General features: G+C 41.3%; 1 protein-coding gene across 1 annotated transcript; it reads left to right on the top strand.

Moving 5' to 3' along the window:
* On the top strand, positions 102 to 18070 carry KLRG1 (killer cell lectin like receptor G1). Its single transcript, XM_013988398.2, is given in 7 exon segments — positions 102 to 451; positions 4165 to 4266; positions 7248 to 7352; positions 7355 to 7416; positions 15734 to 15834; positions 16454 to 16552; positions 17953 to 18070. Coding segments are annotated over 7 exon segments (606 nt in total). The 5' UTR covers positions 102 to 363; the 3' UTR covers positions 18002 to 18070.

Raw genomic sequence — 18579 nt, 5'->3', positions numbered from 1 at the left:
GCCTGGGAACCTCCATATGCCGAGGGTGTGGCCCTAAAAAGACAAAAGAAAAAAAAAAAGTATTTAATGAGTATGAGCATCTAGAGAGAATGGTGAGACTAAATAAATACATTTAAAAAAATCACCGTTTAAAATATCAATTTCTGTAGGCAACCCCAGAATTTGAATCATTTCCTGAAAAATTACTTCTGTTTTTGTCATGCTGGACCATTTTTTTTTTTTTTTTTTAAACAAGACTTCAAGTTTCCTGCTAGCAGTTTAGAGATTGGGCTGTTTCCTCACTGACGCCTGTCTCCTCACGCCTCTGTAATTTTACTCTTTCAACTGAATCTCACTCTTTCAACTGCATGTGAAAGATATTCGATGAAGATGACTGACAATGTCGTTTATTCTGTATTAGAGTTTTCTATGGCACCTCAAGCCCAAAATGACCACAGGCTGCAGCCGAAAGGTAAGTTCATCCAGTTAGTATGGACACCTGTCCATAGGGACCACCGGCTAAAGGATGAACGGGATGGAAAATATATCTGGAGTAGAGAATGCAGAAAAATACAGGGTAATTTGAGGACGTGCTCTTGGTTGAGTTTGAAGTCCAGAGTTGGAATATGCAGACATGGTATATGGCTGAAGAGCTGATGTTAGATTGCAGATAAATTCACTTTTAACCACTCACTTCTATTATTGCATCTATGAAACACAAGCTGGGGCAATTCTTTTACTCCTTCCTGCTCCTGAATAAAAGCAAGAATGTTGTTAGGAGACCTTCATCTCCTCAGTGGCGTTTAGAGCAACTTGGAACCAGTTGTTTAAGTTTTAGGTATCTCTGTTGTTCTGACTATGAAATGAGGAGGAGGAGGACATCAGTAATTTTGGGACTAGGTAACAGTAAAGATTTTGTCAGAAAAGAAACGAATGCATAGACCTAGGTTTTTTTTCCCCCACAGTGTGGCACCAGAATGGTGACAGGGTAGGAAGAAGGTATTGAGAACGCTGCAGCTTAGTAAATCCTGTGACTCTTTGCACATTTGAAAATGAAACATTTTTACATAAAGCCTTGAGAAAATACTTTCTGAGACAGGCAGATAACAGATAAGCGCCAAAATTAATATTTGATTTTACATCTTAGGCAGTAAACTTCCATAGGCTATGTTCTTTAGAGTAATTCCATAAACTTTCTTTTTGCTACAGTCTTTTTATTACAAATTTTAGTATTGTCCTCTGAAAGCATTGCTGTCATTTACTAAATCATTTCTGTATACTTAGATCTTTAGATTTATTGCTATCACTATAAATTATGCAGCATTTGACTTTTTAATCTGTATGTATTTTCCTTCTTTGGGGTCATATCTGTGCTAATTTCTAAGGAATAGAAAAGTTAAGCTGAAAAGAATGTACCTTTAAAAGTATCAGTGGAGGAGTTCCCATCGTGGCTCAGTGGTTGATAAACCCAAATGGTATCCATGAGGACTCGGGTTCGATCCCTGGCCCTGCTCCGTGGGTTAAGGATGTGGCATTGCTGTGAGCTATGGTGTAGGTCACAGATGCGGTTTGGTCCCACATTGCTGTGGCTGTGGTGTAGGCTGGCAGCTATGGCTCTAATTCAACCCCTAGCCTGGGAACCTCCATATGCCACTGGTGCAGCCCCCAAAACACAAAAGACAAAATAAATAAATAAATAAAAGTGCAAGTGTAACCAACTATAATGGAAAAATAAAAATCATTTTAAAAAAAGGTAAAAGTGCAAACTGACAATCGGTGATAAGTTGGAACTTGAGTATAATTATTTTGATTTCTAGGCAAGTGGTTCTTTATATATAGTGCACATTGCATGTTCTTATTTTTTGCCAGTATGGTCCATCCTACACCAGCTTTCTGGGGTGTTCTACTTGGGAATGGGAAATAGTTTAGGAGCATTAAAACAGTATTAAAAGGTCTTTTTAAAAAAGTGTTAGAGAAACTATGAGGGCACATATACGCTGAAAATAAAAATCACTAATAATTTTACAGTGTGGCGATCGCTATTACCGTTTTTTTTTTAATTTATTTTTTAAATTTTTTATTTTTATTTTTGTCTTTTCTAGGGCCACACGTGCGGCATATGGAAGTTCCCAGGCTAGGGGTCTAATTGGAGCTGTAGCCGCCTGCCTATGCCAGAGCCATAGCAACACAGGATCCAAACCTTGTCTGCAACCTACAGCACAGCTCACGGCAACACCAGTTCCTTAACCCACTGAATGAGGCCAGGGATTGAACCTGCAACCTCATGGTTCCTACTCAGATTCATTAACCACTGAGCCACAATGGGAACTCCTATTACCGTTTTGACATGTTTTTGCTTTTCTGTGCTGGGTCTACTCTATGTTCTCCACTAGGAAGCTTTAATATGCATATTTTTAAAGTATGTTAGAAAGAGATTAAATTTCACTTGGATTGTGCAATTGGATTGTGGTTACACATATACAATTATGTGTTAATACCTTTTTACATTTCATACAGTATCTAAAATCAACACTCATTTCATTAAATATTATTCTATAGTGCAGCTATACTTTTTTATGTCACTAGAAATGAAGCGTTTTGGATTTGTCAGTCCAAATATTTATCATGCACAACTCTCTCATTTTAAAGTATCTCCCCCCATGCATTTCTTTCTTCTAAGATGTTCAAAATGCGTCATAGATATATACACAGGTCTACTATAATTTACTTAAAATTTAAACATGAAAGTACATATTTAAATATCCAAAATTATTTTCCCGATTTCCAAGTTAAAAGTTACCGAATAAAGGCGTTAAAACTAGAACTTAAATATCTTACTTAGTAGATGTTTGCTCTTTGCACCGAAGTCCAACACATTAGACTATGGGACCAATACAATTTTAAAATAAAAATTTAGGCAAAAAATATTTCTATTTTTCAAATAAAAAAATAACATTCTCAGATATAGGTTGTATGCAACGTAGTTAAGATGAAGTACTGTCCGGGAGTTCCCATCGTGGTGCAGTGGTTAACAAATCCAACCAGGAACCATGAGGTTGTAGGTTCGGTCCCTGCCCTTGCTCAGTGGGTTAAGGATCTGGCGTTGCCGTGAGCTGTGGTGTAGGTTGCAGATGTGGCTCGGATCCCGAGTTGCTGTGGCTCTGGCGCAGGCCGGAGGCCACAGCTCGGATGAGACCCCTACTGGGAACATCCATATGCCTCGGGAGCGGCCCTAGAAAAAGGCAAAAAGACAAAAAAAAAGACAAAAAAAAAAAAAAAATGAAGTACTGTCCCATCCTGAAACTGTTATCAACCTAAACTTATTCCTCTTCCAGTAATGACAGTTTCCAAAGCACTTCTGAGATGTCAGTTATTTTCCTTTTATTTTAAACTGTATTTGTTTCAATTGTGGAAAGGTCATACATCATACGGTTCAAAATTCAACAAGTATGGGAAAAAATAAAGTAAAAAGTCTTTCTCCTTTCTCTGTCCCCATTTGACCTCTTTCTCCTCCCCAGAGGCAAAAAGTGTTATCAGATGCACGTGTCTATTTTCAGAGACGTGTATTGGCATAACTGTGAACAGAAAACTGTTTTCTTAACTCTTTCCCTTAACTGTATACCTTAAAAATCACTCCACATCTGAGGGAAAAAAAGGTCTTTATTCTTTTGTTAAAAGCTGCATGTTCATTTTATGGCTGTATCAGAATGTATTTGACCAGCCTTTTATTGATAGACAGTTAGGTTGAATTCAGTCATTTCCTCCCACAAATATTGTTGCCACGAATAGCCTTAAAAATAAGATGTTTTGCACATGTGCGAATAGCTGCAAGAAAAATTTCTCAAAGAGAAATTGTTGAGTCAAAGGGTACATGCCTTTGCAATTTTGGGAAATTGCCAAACTGCCCTGCTAAGAGATTGTACCAATTTATGTTTTTACCACTAAAGTGTGAGACTGTACAAGCCTCAATTTCAAAGGAAGAATATCTTTCATTTGATAAGTAAGGTATGTTCTCTGATAAAGATGACAGCAGACTTCAGAGCATGTCCCTGACAGATCCAGGAAAGGAATTTTTAAGGCCTGGATCTCAGTTCCAATCAGATATTTCTTTGACCCTTTCTCCTTAAACTTTTATTCCGACTCAGAATTTTTTTTTTTTTTTTTTTTTTGATTTTATCCTTGCAGCTTCTTCAAGATCCTCTCTCTCTTGCTATGTGGCAGTAGCTTTGGGGCTTCTGGGTGTCATTCTAGCAAGTTTGCTGCTCTTCCAGTGGATTCTGTGCCAGGGTAAGTGCTAACTTAAAACAGAAATTGTGTCGTGAAAGCAACATAATGTAGCAGAGAATTTGAACAATGAAAAATAGTCCCAACAAAATAAGTCACCAGTGCACACAACAGCATCTCCTGGGTATAGTCTCCTAGTCTTTGAGTACATGCATTTGTGTAAGCATTTGTTTTCTTTAACTGAATTTCAGACAAGTCCTCTAAGATCTCCCTTACCTCCACCAGCTCCATTTTTTTTCCCAGGAAAGCTGGTTAGAGTTCTGATCGTAGTATGTTTTAAATTTTATATATTGCTTTTTTCTTTTTTTCTTTTTACAGCTGTACTTGCGGCATATGGAAGGTCCCAAGCTGGGGGTCAAATCAGAGCTGCAGCCACCAGCCTATGCCACAGCTATAGCAACGCTGGATCCTTAACACACTGAGTGAGGCCAGGGATGGAACCTCCATTCTCATAGATACTAGTCTGGGTTTGTAACCTGCTGAACCATAATGGGAATTCCCTGTATATTGCTTTTTAATTGGATATTGTGTTATAAACATTTTCCTACATAAGTACCATGTTTAGAATGAAAATCAAATTATAATAATGTGTTAACTTTTTACATAACAGATATGTTATAATGTAATTAAACATATTCTAATTTTTTTTTTTTTCCATTTAGAGAGTGTTCACATTTTCTAAAATAAACTTTTTTAGGAGTTCCCATGTGGTTCGGCAAGATCTGGTGTTGTCACTGCTTCGGTTCAGGTTGCTGCTGTGGCACGGGTTTAATCCCTGGTCCAGCAATTTCTGCATGCCTCAGGCATGGCCAAAAATAAATAAATAAATAAATAAATAAATAAATAAATAAAAAAATAAAACACAGTGAACTTTTTAAGATTTATTTCTTCTAGGTCCTTAAATATGATGATCCAGAGGGCCCTCTGTTTTTGTTCCCCAATCCAGAGTCCTAACTCAGGTTTTATTATCTGGGGATGGTTGTTAGTGATAGGTTAGATAGACTTTACTCGTTAAGATTCTAAGGGAAGGAGTTTCCATTGTGCCTCCGTGGTTAAAGAACCCAACTAGTATCCGTAAGGACGTGGGTTCGGTCTCTGGCCTTGTTCAGTGGGTTAAGGATCCTGCATTGCCATGAGCTGTGGTGTAGGTCACAGATGCGGCTCAGATCTGGCGTTGTTGTGTCTGTGGTGTAGGCTGACAGCAATAGCTCTGATTCGACCCCTAGCCTGGGAACCTCCATAAGCCTCAGGTGCAGCCCTAAAAAGACAAAAGACAAAAGACAAAAAAAAAAAAAAAAAAAGATTCTAAGGGAACTCCTACCTTTGACAGAAAGAGACTGCTAGGGAAGTTGGGAATTTCTCCTTCATGCTGGGTGATGTCACAGTCGTATGGAAAAACACAAATCTATAAGGTGTCAAGTTTGTTGCTTGATCTCTAGAACCCTATAGTGCCCTCAGGCCAGGCCTTCCTACAGAAAAGCTGTCTAATACTTACATTAAAAGGACTACTTTCCCCACTTTCAAACTCCCAAATGTAGACTAGATAAACCATCTACTCTGAGGTTACCTTCTACACTGGCTCACTAGATATAATGGCTCATACTTGCCATTTGTGGAATTGTGCTTATGGTGAGTTTATACAAATATGTTTCATGGAGGTAGAAAACAATAGAATTATGGAATCTTGGTTGAAATTACCTTGGAAGCTTATTCAATTCCCTTTCATTTTCACTGAACTATAATCCTACCACTTTAAAGGAATGAGAGTGTTTTGTATTTAAAGAGCTCAGTGAGAAGAACTGTATCACTTTTTGCTTTAGCATCTTCTCTGTCAGGAAATCTTTTTTTTTTTTTTTTTTAAACATCTAAAATAAATTCTTTTGGAGTTCCCACCATGGCTCAGCAGTTAACGAATCTGACTAGTATCCATGAGGACGCAGGTTTGATCCCTGGCCTTGCACAGTGGGTTAAGGATATGGCATTGCCATGAGCTGTGGCATAGGTCGCAGATGTGGCTTGGATCTGGCATTGCTGTGGCTGTGGTGTAGGCCAGCGGCTACAGCTCTGATTTGACCCCAAGCTTGGGAACTTCCATATGACACAGGTGCGGCCCTAAAGACAAAAAACAAACAAACAAAAAAAGACCCCCCCAAAACCCCAACAACTTTTACTGCAGTATGTCTTGTATCCAATTTCCAGTGATTTTTTTTTTTTTTTTTTTACCTTTTTGCCTTTTTGCATTTTCTAGGGCTGTTCCCCCAGCATATGGAGGTTCCCAGGCTAGGGGTCTAATGGGAGCTGTAGCTGCCGGCCTACACCAGAGCCACAGCAAATGTGGGATTGGAGCCGAGTCTGCCACCTATACCACAGCTCATGGCAACGCCGGATCCTTAACCCCTGAGCAAGGCCAGGGATTGAACCTGTAACCTCATGGTTTCTAGTCAGATTCGTTAACCACTGAGCCACGACGAGAACTCCTCCAGTGAATTTTTATCACATCTGTGATTAAAAACCCCAACCTTTCGTTCTAGATAAGTTTGCATGCATGTGGGGTATCACATTGAGGCTGGACATTCTGAGACTCCACGTGATTTAAGCAATGTGCATTATACAGTTATGCAGTGTATGCACTGAGCTTGTATAAAGAGCACACTGATACATTCATGAGGTTATTTAACCTGTTGTGTACCTATTGCATGTGCATAACGATTTCTAGCACAGCTCAATGACTCTCCTCACGTTCTCAGCCAGACCGCGCTCGTTTCCTTCCCTGTTCCTTCACACCCTTACTTAGTGGAATGGACAGTAGTAGGGACGGAGTTGGACATTGGGAGGTATTTAATTTGAGGCCATACATTGATGTGTATTTCTTTCTCCAAACCTTACTTAGAAAGGTGATGGGGCAGGGAACACATTTTGTCTTCCATTTCATTTCAAGGCTGAGTGGTCCACAAAGATGTGACCCGGGTCTTCTTCCTCTCTAGGTTCCACGGTCTCCACGTGTGCCAGCTGTCCTAGCTGCCCCGACCTCTGGATGGGGCACGGTGACTACTGTTACTACTTCTCAGTGGAGAAAAAGGACTGGAATTCTAGCTGGAATTCTGCTTGGCCAAAGATGCACATCTCTTTATGTTTAGAGACAATCAGGAAATGGTAAATGCAAACGTTTAGCAAGTGGAGGCTGCTTTGTGGGTGAACCCGCTTCAGATGTATCATGTATCCTCTTTTGAGAAACTGAATACTCTTTCCTTTCTCTCCTCTTTTCTCTTCTCTGTCCCTTCTTTCTTCCTCCTCCGCCCCTGCCTTCTTCCCTCTCCTTCCTTGTTGCCTACCTCACCAAACAACCCTCAGGTATAGCAACCTAGATGTTTGCATAGGCCTGTATGTGTGTCTGTGTTGGAGGTGGAAGGATGGTGAGGATGATGGAGAGGAATTAGAGATCTAATTAAAAGAAAGCATGAGATGCAGAAACGTGTGGGTCTCACAATAAAGAGGCAGCAGGTTCCTACGAGAGAGGTGGAGGGACTTTGGAGGCTGGGGAAGCGAGATAGCTTGGGGACAAGAGGTGTGGCAAAGACTTGAATGCCTTCTGTATAATGTTTTTCCTTCTTTCATTGGAATCCGTTAAGTCCTAGGCTAGAAACAATTGGGGCTGTGAAGAGACAGTTTCAGAAAGAAGGAAGGAAACTCGTGTGTGTGTGTGTGTGTGTGTGTGTGTGTGTGTGTGCGCGCGCGCGCGCGGCGGGAGAGACAGAGACAGAGACAGGGACAGAGAGACAGAGAGAGACAGAGACAGAGAGAGAGAGAGTGCGCGAGAGAGAATGAGGTATTTTAAACTCCTTGCAGACTCCACTTCTTCAGGCTCCTTAGATGCTTCCTGTCTGCCCAGTGGTCTCCTGGAGGAAAGTTCTTTATTTTATTTATTTATTTATTTATTTTTTAACACTTTATAATGATTTTTATTTTTTCCATCATAGCTGGTTTACAGTATTCTGTCAATTTTCTACTGTACAGCAAGGTGACCCAGTCACACATACATGCATGCATTCTTTCTTCTCCCAGTATCATGTCCATTATAAGTGACTAGACAGAGTTCCCAGTGCTCCCCAGCAGCTCTTTATTAATCCTAGAGCCTCTCCAAGTAACATCAGAGTGGACTATTCCTGAGGTAACCCGGTACAAAAATCAATCAGATTCTAACTTGTCAAGGTAAATAAAGTATACAAAGAACATAAGAAATCCTCGTTAAGTTTTTCATGCTCATTTCATGTGAAATTTTTTTTTTCTTTTTAGGGCCACACCTGTGGCATATGGAAGTCTCTGGATGAGGGGTTGACTCGAAGCTGCAGCTGCCAGCCTATGGCACAGCCACAGCCATGCTAGATCGGAGCCTAGTCTGTGACATACACCTCAGCTCACAGCAGTGCCAGATCCTTAACCCAAGGAGTGAGACCAGGGATTGAACCAGCATCCCCATGTATACTAGTCAGGTTTGTCACCTGCTGAGCCACATGGGAACTTCCATTTCATGCTGATACAGCAATGCCGGATCCTTAACCCACTCAGCGAGGCCAGGGATCGAACCCTAGTCCTCATGGATACTAGTTGGGTTTGTTACTGCTGAGCCACAATAGGACCTCATTGATATTGTTTATAGCCTCTTTTTGGTGTAGAATCATAGAACAATTAATTCAGAATTCAACTGAATTAACATCCCTTAGGGAAATTCTGAGAGGTAAGCAGTTACTCTAAAGCAGTTGGAGAAAACTGTCACTTCTGCAGCTTCCTATTTTAAGAGAGGATGAAAACTTCTAGATTCTTGTTTTTCGTCAAAAGAATCCTCATTCCTTTGAAATTCTGCAAAGATTCTAACTTCAAATCAGTCCACCTCTGTGACGTACTTTTCCCTCGGGCCTTCCCTAAAGCAGGTGACAGAATGCATCAGGGTATATTCATTAGCATATGAAATCTTGGTTTTATGGCATCTGGTAATGATGACCTTGCTTTCCAGATCTTTTGGTGGCATCTCCTATTCTCATTCTGATATAGCTGCCTCTGAGCTCTTGGGTTGACTGAAATCAATAGCAGAAGTGAGCAAAGAGCTTGAAAGTGTGTTGAGCACATACCAGTAAATAGAGTAGTGAGTCATAATGCAAGACACTGCCTCAGAGAATTGTGGTGTAGCAGCCCCTGTAAATTACACAGGGTGATAATGAGAGATGAAGCACAGGATATCTGGGAGTTGAGGGTATTTCTGTGTCTCTGAGGTTCCCCAGAGGAATGGAGGAGTATTCAAGGATTTTTTTCTTTCCTTTCTTTCTTTATGTACTCTAAATCCTGCCTCTACTGTTGAGTAGGCTGAACAGAGTTAGACTGGCTGCATTTCCAAAACGAATTTGTTTTTTTCTTGAGGCTTCATGGTTCAAGTCAATCCTGGAGAGGATAGAACATCCATGAGATATTTAATAGAAACCACATATAAGTCTTGCTTCTGACGTTCCTGTGGAATTTTGCTTAGTTCTCTGGCCTAATTCTTTTTCTGGCCCTCAGCTTTTGGCAGTTCTAGAGAACCAACTTGACATATCTGATTTTCTGAGTCTCTTGTACTAGGATTGTTATTCTTTTATTCTCTTGGAAAGATTTACATGCTATTTTAAGATATGCTTACTATTCCTAGTATTGTGCTTAGGTCTAAACAGCTATCAAAAGAGGATGTGGGTCTATTAAAACAATTTTTCTGACATTCCACTGCGGGGGAATATTGCTAGGGAATTAAGATGCTATTATGTTAGAGGCTACAAGGCTATTAGAAATGTCACTGTTAAATACTTATCGTTCAGGAAGATGCATAAATACAGTCCACCTCTATCTCAGATCAGTTATAGCAAAGTTTATAATAAAAATAGGAACGACCGTGTATTGAGCACCTGCTATGTGACCGGTATTCTATTCTATTATTCTTACTTTTCATAGCGTATCCTACAAAGTAGAATTCAGCATCTCTATTTCATTGATGAATGAATTCAGAAGAGTTAAGAAACAAGTCTAAAGCTGCAAATCTGGGAGAGCCAGGCTTTTTTTCAGAGCCAGATTTTATTTTATTTTATTTTAATTTTTTACGTTTTTAGGGCTGCACCTGCAGCATATGGATGTTCCCAGGCTAGGGGTTGAATTGGAGCTGCAGGTGCTGGCCTACACCACAGCCACCACAACGCCAGATCCGAGCCTCGTCTTCAACCTACACCATAGCTCACGGCAATGTTGGATTCTTAACCCACTGAGCAAGACCAGGGATCAAACCTGCATCTTCGTGGATACTGGTCTGATTCATTTCCCCTGTACCACAATGGGAGCTCCCAAAGCCAGAGTTTAAACTCCACATCAACCCACCTTTTAAAGTCTTACAGAAATACTATATTTGTCACCTTCCAGAATTGATCCTGTGCCTGTTGAAAAATGAGATAACTTTTCCAATTATTTGCCCTCTGGTGCCCTTTCTTTTCTGTACATGTTTAAAAAGTCATTTGAATTTGAAATCTGGAATGTACATTATATAATATGGCTCTCGGGATTTAAATGTTTTAAAATCGTGAGATGCTCACTAATTATCTCCAAAAGAGACAAAATCTCTCTTGGACTTCAAGCTCTATTTTATTTTTGAGAAAATAAAAGCAAAATTTATGTTGATTTGCTCTGTTATTTCCTCAGTGTTCTGTTGCACATAATGGCATCTGTTCTTTGTTGCTCTCCTTGTTCTTTGAATTTATCTTTAGATTCTTAGATATGTTCAAATTCTTAATTTTTGTTGTCATTCCCCCCTCCCCACATAGTCCCATTTATTTTGGATGTTAGTGTTTGTTTCCTATGTTGGTTGATGTGTTATTAAAATATATGTTGGAGTTCCCGTCGTGGCGCAGTGGTTAACGAATCCGACTAGGAACCATGAGGTTTCAGGTTCGATTCCGGCCTTGCTCAGTGGGTTAAGGATCCGGCGTTGCTGTGAGCTGTGGTGTAGGTCACAGACAGGGCTCGGATCCCGCGTTGCTGGGGCTGTGGCTGTGGTGTAGGCTGGCGGCTACAACTCCGATTGGACCACTAGCCTGGGAACCTCCATATGCTGCGGGAACGGCCCAAGAAATGGCAAAAAGACAAAAACAAAAACAAAAAACCCAAAAACAAAAAAAAAATGCCTTACTATTTTAACCATTTTCAAGTATACCACTAAGTGGTATTAAGTGTATTCACATTTTTGTACAACCGGGACTGCTATTCATCTCCAGAACTTTTTCGTCATTCCAGACAGAAACTCTGTACCCACTAAACAGTAACGCCCCATTCCCTGCTCCCAACCCCAGCCCTTGGTGACCACTGTTCTTTTCATCTCTCCGAATTTGCCTATTATGTCCTTCTCCATCTGGCTTATTTCACTTAGCATGTTTTCAAGGCTCATCTGTGCTGTAGCAGGTATCAGAATTTCATTCCTTTTATGGCTGAATAATATTCCATTATATGGATAGACCAATTTTGGTTTATCCATTCAACTGTTGATGGATAGTGTTTCACTATCTTTTTTCTTTCATAATTGAGATTTTATTGGTTGTCTTGAGGATCAGTACACATTTAAATTTGTACACAATTCTTGACATGTATACCAAAAATCTAAAAAAAATCGTGTAGTTATGATTCTTTTCTGAACAGTTATCACAATGACTTTCCAGCTGAAAATATGGAGGCACACTTTTGTTTTCTTTCTTTCTTTCTTTTTTTTTTTTTTTTTTTTTTGGTCTTTTTAGGGTCTCACCTGTGGCATATGGAAGTTCCCAGGGTAGGGGTCAAATCGGAGCTGTAGCCACTGGCCTACACCACAGTCATAGCAATGCCAGATCTGAGCTGATGCTCAAAACTTATTTTATAAGCCTCTTTGGGAGTTCCTGTCGTGGCTCAGAGGAAACAAATCTGACTAGTATCCATGAGGACGCGGGTTTGATCCCTGATCTTGCTCAGTGGGTTAAGGATCTGCTGTTGCCAGGAGCTGTGGTATAGGTTCACAGATGTGGCTTGGATCTGGCGTTGCTGTGGCTGTGGCACAGGCTGGCAGCTGCAGCTCTGATTTGACTCCTAGTCTGGGAACCTTCATATGCCACAGGTGCTGCCCTATAAAGACACCTCCCTCCCCCAAACCAATATTTTCTTCTGAAAGCATGCAACTAATTAAGCTGTTAACTTTGGAGCAAATTAGGAAGTTAAAAAATTTTCCCCCTGAAACATGAACAAGAAAGTAATTTCCTTTGATATTTCAAAAATCTCCAGAGGAGATTTTTCAGATTGCCTGTAGTAAATTCAGGAATATTCTGCCATTTTGAGTCTCCCTCTTTTAGCCCAGGATATAGGATACCTTACCTTGGGTATAATGAGAAACGAGATGCATTAGCTTTAATAAACATCCTTGTTTATACATCAACCTGTTCTGTGGCAATATCAGGACTCCCCCTGCCCCCCTGGAAGTAACTAACACTGAAATCCAAAGTTATAATATGTGCTTATACTGTCATTTTGGCCTGATGTAACAAAGAGAAGTACAGTCTCTTAGCCTACTGAATACGCATGTTTCTTGGCACTTCCTAGGAAGCTCATGGTTTTTTCAGGGTTAGAGGCAGTACAGTTTAAAGGGAGAGATGAGTTATAGACAGACGGACTATCTCAGTAGAGGATATGATGAGGCCTTGGATTTTACACCAAATCCAACCATTAAATTACTGTGAAATAACATGTCAGGGCCCTTTTTTGAGCTTCTATTCTTCTGAAGGAGAGAAGTTAACAGAGGGAGGAGAGGGATCAAAGCAAATTCATTGAGGAGTTCCCTCTGTGGTGCAGGGGGGTAAGAATCCCACTGCAGCTGCTTGGGTCACTGCAGAAGTGAGGGTTCCATCCCTGGCCCCGTGCAGTGGGCTAAGGATCTGGCACTGCCACAGCTGTGGTGTAGGTTGCAACTGCAACTTGGATTTGGTTCATGGCCGGGGGTGGTGTTGCTAATTTAAAAAAAGGTCAAGTTCATTGAATTTGAGAGTAGGAAGCTCTGTGCGATGGCTACTGCCAAAGGAAATGGCAGATTCTTTCAAAGCACTAATGCAGGAAGGAGGCTTGAGACAAAAGAACCGTCTGGAAATATATGAGACAGGGAACAAGTTAACTTCTTTTTGTTTAACATCTATCAGATCACACTCTTACCTCAGGGAAAACTAAACCAACCCAGCAACCTAACAAACACACTGAAAAACAAGATTCCTGGGAACAAAGTAGAAGGAACAGAAAAACAAATTAATGGTTCCTTTCTTTGTTTTCCATTTTCTTTCACAAGGGATTTGCATCGACTTCAGGGAATTAGAGTAAGCAGTAAAGAGAAGAGGCTAGGCAATTATCTTATTAATTATATATACAGTATTTTTAGGACACAGAGAAACATCAGTTATTGATTCCATGTGTGCTACTTGGCACCTTTATACTTACCAACAGTGTGTCACTCAGAAGCTTTTGTATCTGTTAGGCCGTGTATAAGTCCCTTTGAAGAGTCACTCATACTCTAAAACATATACAAACACCCAGTTTTTTTTTATCTTATATGCAACTGTTTTTCATCAATTTTTTGTTTTCAGGCTTATAATTTTTTTTTTGTCTTTTTGCCATTTTTTGGGCCGCTCCCGCAGCATATGGAGGTACCCAGGCTAGGGGTCGAATTGGAGCTGTAGCCACCAGCCTACACCACAGCCACAGCAATGCGGGATCCGAGCCGAGTCTGCCACCTACACCACAGCTCACGGCAACACCGGATCCTTAACCCACTGAGCAAGGCCAGGGATCGAACATGCAACCTCATGGTTCCTAGTCGGATTCGTTAACCACTTAGGAACTCCCCCTAATTTTATTTTTTAATTTTAATTTTTTTTTCCCGCTTTTTAGGGCCACCAACGGCATATGGAAATTCCTAGGCTAGGGGTTGAATCAGAGATTCAGCTGCCAGCCTACACCACAGCCACAGCAACACCAGATCCGAGTCTCATCTGTGACCTCTACCACAGCTTGCAGCAATGCCACGTCCTTAGCCCACTGAGTGGGGGCCAGGGATCAAACCCAAATCCTCATGGATAATAGTCTGGTTCATTTCTGCTGAGCCACACTGGGGACACCCAACCTAACTTTACCTTAAGTTTTTCTTTAAGAACTTTTTTTTTTTTTTTTTTAAATCATATGCAAGATTGATGAGGGCTTGGAAAATGGGAGTTCAGTGGGAAAAAAAACCAAGTATATCACTACAAGTTTAATAATTGATAAATTAAATGGTGATGAGAAAGATGACTGCTTCCACAGCAGTATTTAGCTTTTTTTTTCTTTCAAAGTTACCTGAATACCCATTTGGTGCTCCACCAAGGAAGAAGTTGCCGTGGAAGATAGAGATGTAATATTTTATCTTAACTGTCATGTCGTAAGAATGCAATTATAGACAAGAAGTTCAATTCTAGGAAGTGTTCTACTCGGTAACCAACGCATCTCTAGAATGACAGTTTAAAGGAGAGTATAATTATTTGGAGTATGTGGTTGTTATAGTCAGCTTGGACTGCCATAAACTATAGACTAAGGGTGCTTCAGTGACAGACATTTATGACTCAGAGTTCCAAAGGCCGAGAAGTCCAAGATCAAGATGCTGGTAGGTTTGGTTTCTGGTGAGAAACTTCTTCCTGACTTGCAGACAGCTGCTCTCTCATTGTGTTCCTACCAGGTGGGAGAGAGTGAGCTCTGGTCTCCTCCTCTTCTCCTCCCTCTTCTTCTTCTTCCCCTTCTCCTCCTCTTCCTTCTCCTCCTTCTCCTCCTGCTCTTCCTCCTCTTCTTCTTCTTCCTCTTCCTTCTTCTTCTTTCTTCTTTCTCCTTCTCTTCCTCCTCCTTCTTCTTCCTTCTTCTTTCTCCTTCTCCTCTTTCTCCTTCTTCTTCTACTTCTTTTTTTGCTTTTTAGGGCCTCATCCAAGGCATATGGAAAGTCTCAGGCTTGGGGTCTAATTGGAGCTGCAGCTGCTGGCCTACACCACAGCCATAGCAATGCCAGATCCTTAACCCACTGAGCAAGGCTAGGGATCCAACCCACATCCTCATGGATACTAGTTGGGTTCATTACTACTGAGCAACAAAGGGAACTCCCTGGTTCCTTCTCCTCAGGATACTAATCCCATCATCAGTGATGGCTTTGCCCTCATGACTTATTTTTTTGGGAACCTAATTACTTCCCAAAGGCTCAACCTCCAAATAACATCATGTTGTGGTGTCACCTTCAACATATGAATTTTGGGGGGACACAAACATTCAGTCCATAATAATGGTGATGAGAGAGGCTGTAAAGAATGGTAGCTTCACCATGACACTGAATCTCTTCTTTGTTTGCATTTTTCTTACCTTTTTTCATCTCTTTCAACTTCTCCCTTAGGTACTGATCCAAAATTTCCTCCAAAATGACTTTTACTGGATTGGTCTGAGAAACACTTCTGACTGGAGGTGGGAAGATGGATCAGCCCTAAATACCTCAAAGTAAGGGGCTTCAAAAGTTCAAAAAAGAAAAAAGTGAGAATGAGGGAGAAGAAAAAAAAAGGGGGAAGAGAAATTATCTGGCAGGGGAAATGGATCAAGGATAGCAAGTGGAGAGAGAGGAAAGGGTGAGGAAAGGAAATAGAGAACAAGGAAGGAAATGAACAGTGGATAATGGCAAAAAAAGATGACATTTTATTTTTTAATTTTTCCTAGGGCTGCACCTGCTGCATACGGATGCTCCCAGGCTAGTGGTCAAATTGGAGCAGAAGCTGCCTCAGTCTATGCCACAGCCATGGCAATGAAGGATCGAGCCACATCTGTGACTTGTGTTGCAGCTTATGGTAACTCTGGATTCTTAACCCCTTGATTGGGGCCAGGGATCAAACCCACATTCTCATGGACACTAGTCAGGTTCTTAACATGCTGAGCCACAACAGGAGCCCCAGGATGAGATTTTAAAGAGAGGATAATGAGTAATGTTTAATCACTGTTTTGGGGTTGAGAGAAGTGGGGACTGAATAGGAGAAAGAATTTGCTCATTTTTTATCCCTTCATGCCTTACCTTTACCCTGCATGTTACCTTAAGTGATTGATTTTTTTTTTTATGGTTTCTTAACAGAATTTCTTCAAACAGCTATGTACAGAAGTGTGGTACCATCAGCAAAGATGGTCTCCTAGCCTCTAGCTGTGAAGTCCTTTGCCATGGGTGTGTAAGAAGGTCAGACTTTGATAAGTGGTCAGTCTGTCGAGTAGCTCCCTAAAAAGAGGGAGTTGGCCTCTGGGCATCAGGTTAGTCATGAGCACATGTTGGGTGAGTGCTGCCCTTCTAGGATATGCAGGAGATGTGAGCTTCATGCAGCCTCCCTGGGACCAATGGTTTCTTTCTTCCCTTCTTTTTCTTTCTTTTTGGCTGCACCCACAGCATTTGGAAGTACTTGGGCCAGGGATTGAATCTTCGCTGAAGCTGCATCTTACACCACAGCTGTACGCCAGATCCTTGACTCACTGCGCCAGGCTGGGGGTTGAACCCCTGCTTCAGCAGCAACTGGAGCTGCTGCAGAGGCTACAGCTGGATCCTTAACCCTCAGCGATCCCAGTGGGAACGCCTGGGATTGATGGTTTCTCACCAGACTCTCTTTGAGAATATTTAGATATTATCTGAACAATTTAAGACCGAATGTAGGCAAGTTTGTGAAATAGATAAGGTTTGTTTTTCCTATTTCTCATTGTAGGATCTAAGGCTGCCTCTTCCACCTCCATCATCTCTGTTATATTCTTTTTTTTTTTTTTTTTTTTTTTTGTCTTTTTGCTATTTCTTTGGGCTGCTCCCGCGGCATAAGGAGGTTCCCAGGCTAGGGGTCGAATCGGAGCTGTAGACACCGGCTTACGCCACAGCCACAGCAACGTGGGATCCGAGCCGTGTCTGCAACCTACACACAGCTCACGGCAACGTCGGATCGTTAACCCACTGAGCAAGGGCAGGGACCGAACCCGCAACCCCATGGTTCCTAGTCGGATTCGTTAACCACTGCGCCATGATGGGAACTCCTGTATGTTATATTCTGAGCTGAACTGATGACATCTATGCAAATATGAGCTGCTGCCAGTATGCTACCCCTCCCTGATCATATATTTTCATTCTCACAATGGTCCTTTGCATAGAAGCTTTAAAGAATAATGCTAATGATGAGAAAATGAGGTGTGGAAGGTGGATGAGAGCAGGGTGTTGCTTTGATTCTCAGCTCTTCACGCTTACTTAAAATGCTGGCCTTAACTGAATGTAGCCTTTCTGAGAATGCACAAGCGTGGTTGAATAAACCAGTGTGTGACTAATCATGTCATGAATATGATTTGCACGTTTATTTCACCTGGTAAGTTTTCGTAGAGGAGAATTTACAGAAGCAGTTTGTGTGGTTGCTCCCCAAACAATTTTTGGCACACATGCCTCAAAAGTGAGAAGAATTTTCTTATTTCTCCTTAGAACAGTTGGGCATAGATAAGGAGAGCAGATGTCATTTGAAGACAAAGGAAGGAGTGATGAAGGAGACCATAATTCTGTACTATTGATGCCACTGGATTGTGACATTCACTTGTCTTTCTCTTTTGTCGTGTTTTTAGGACACGGACTGAAGCTTTTCCACCCTTGTTTTCCAAACACCTAAAGTAGCGCTTGCTTGTATCAGTGAATGTGACATACATGAATGGATAAATAAAAAAATAAGAGTTTTAAAATTCTTATTCTCGTTGTTTCTTTTAGCCCACGCGTTGATAAGAGGAAGACACACCGCATGTCCTAATCCTCCCTTAACCCTACCCATATGAGCCTTCAAGGGCTGGCTCTAAAAAGGCAGAGAGCTGGTGTCACCTAGGTCTAGTTCACACTGTATACATACATGCTTGGGAAACCAGCCTGTATTCGGCACTAGAGACACACTGTGTACAGCTCTGGGCCTGGAACTGATGCCCTGAGGATGCTGAGGGATGACTGTATAATATTTGCAGAGGCAAGTGTCTCTTTATAATCTCTTACCTTTGCTTCTGAGGGCTCCGGGTACCTCTTGGTTAAGCACGTGATGGTAGCGGCTCCCACTTGGTTAAGGATGCTATGATTGCAATCCAACCTGGGCCTCAGCCTGGCAACACCTGGGTACACAGGCCATGTACTTACTCAAAGAGGAACCAAAGCAGACACTTCAATTCTCCCCTGGACAGATGGGCTCTGCGCAGCTCCCCTCTGTGATGAGG

The sequence above is a fragment of the Sus scrofa genome, chromosome 5 (genome assembly GCF_000003025.6).
Source record: "Sus scrofa isolate TJ Tabasco breed Duroc chromosome 5, Sscrofa11.1, whole genome shotgun sequence".
In the NCBI taxonomy this organism is placed as follows: Eukaryota; Metazoa; Chordata; class Mammalia; order Artiodactyla; family Suidae; genus Sus; species Sus scrofa.
The sequence above is the reverse complement of the archived record's forward strand: the minus strand, read 5'-3'. Positions and strand labels throughout refer to the sequence as shown.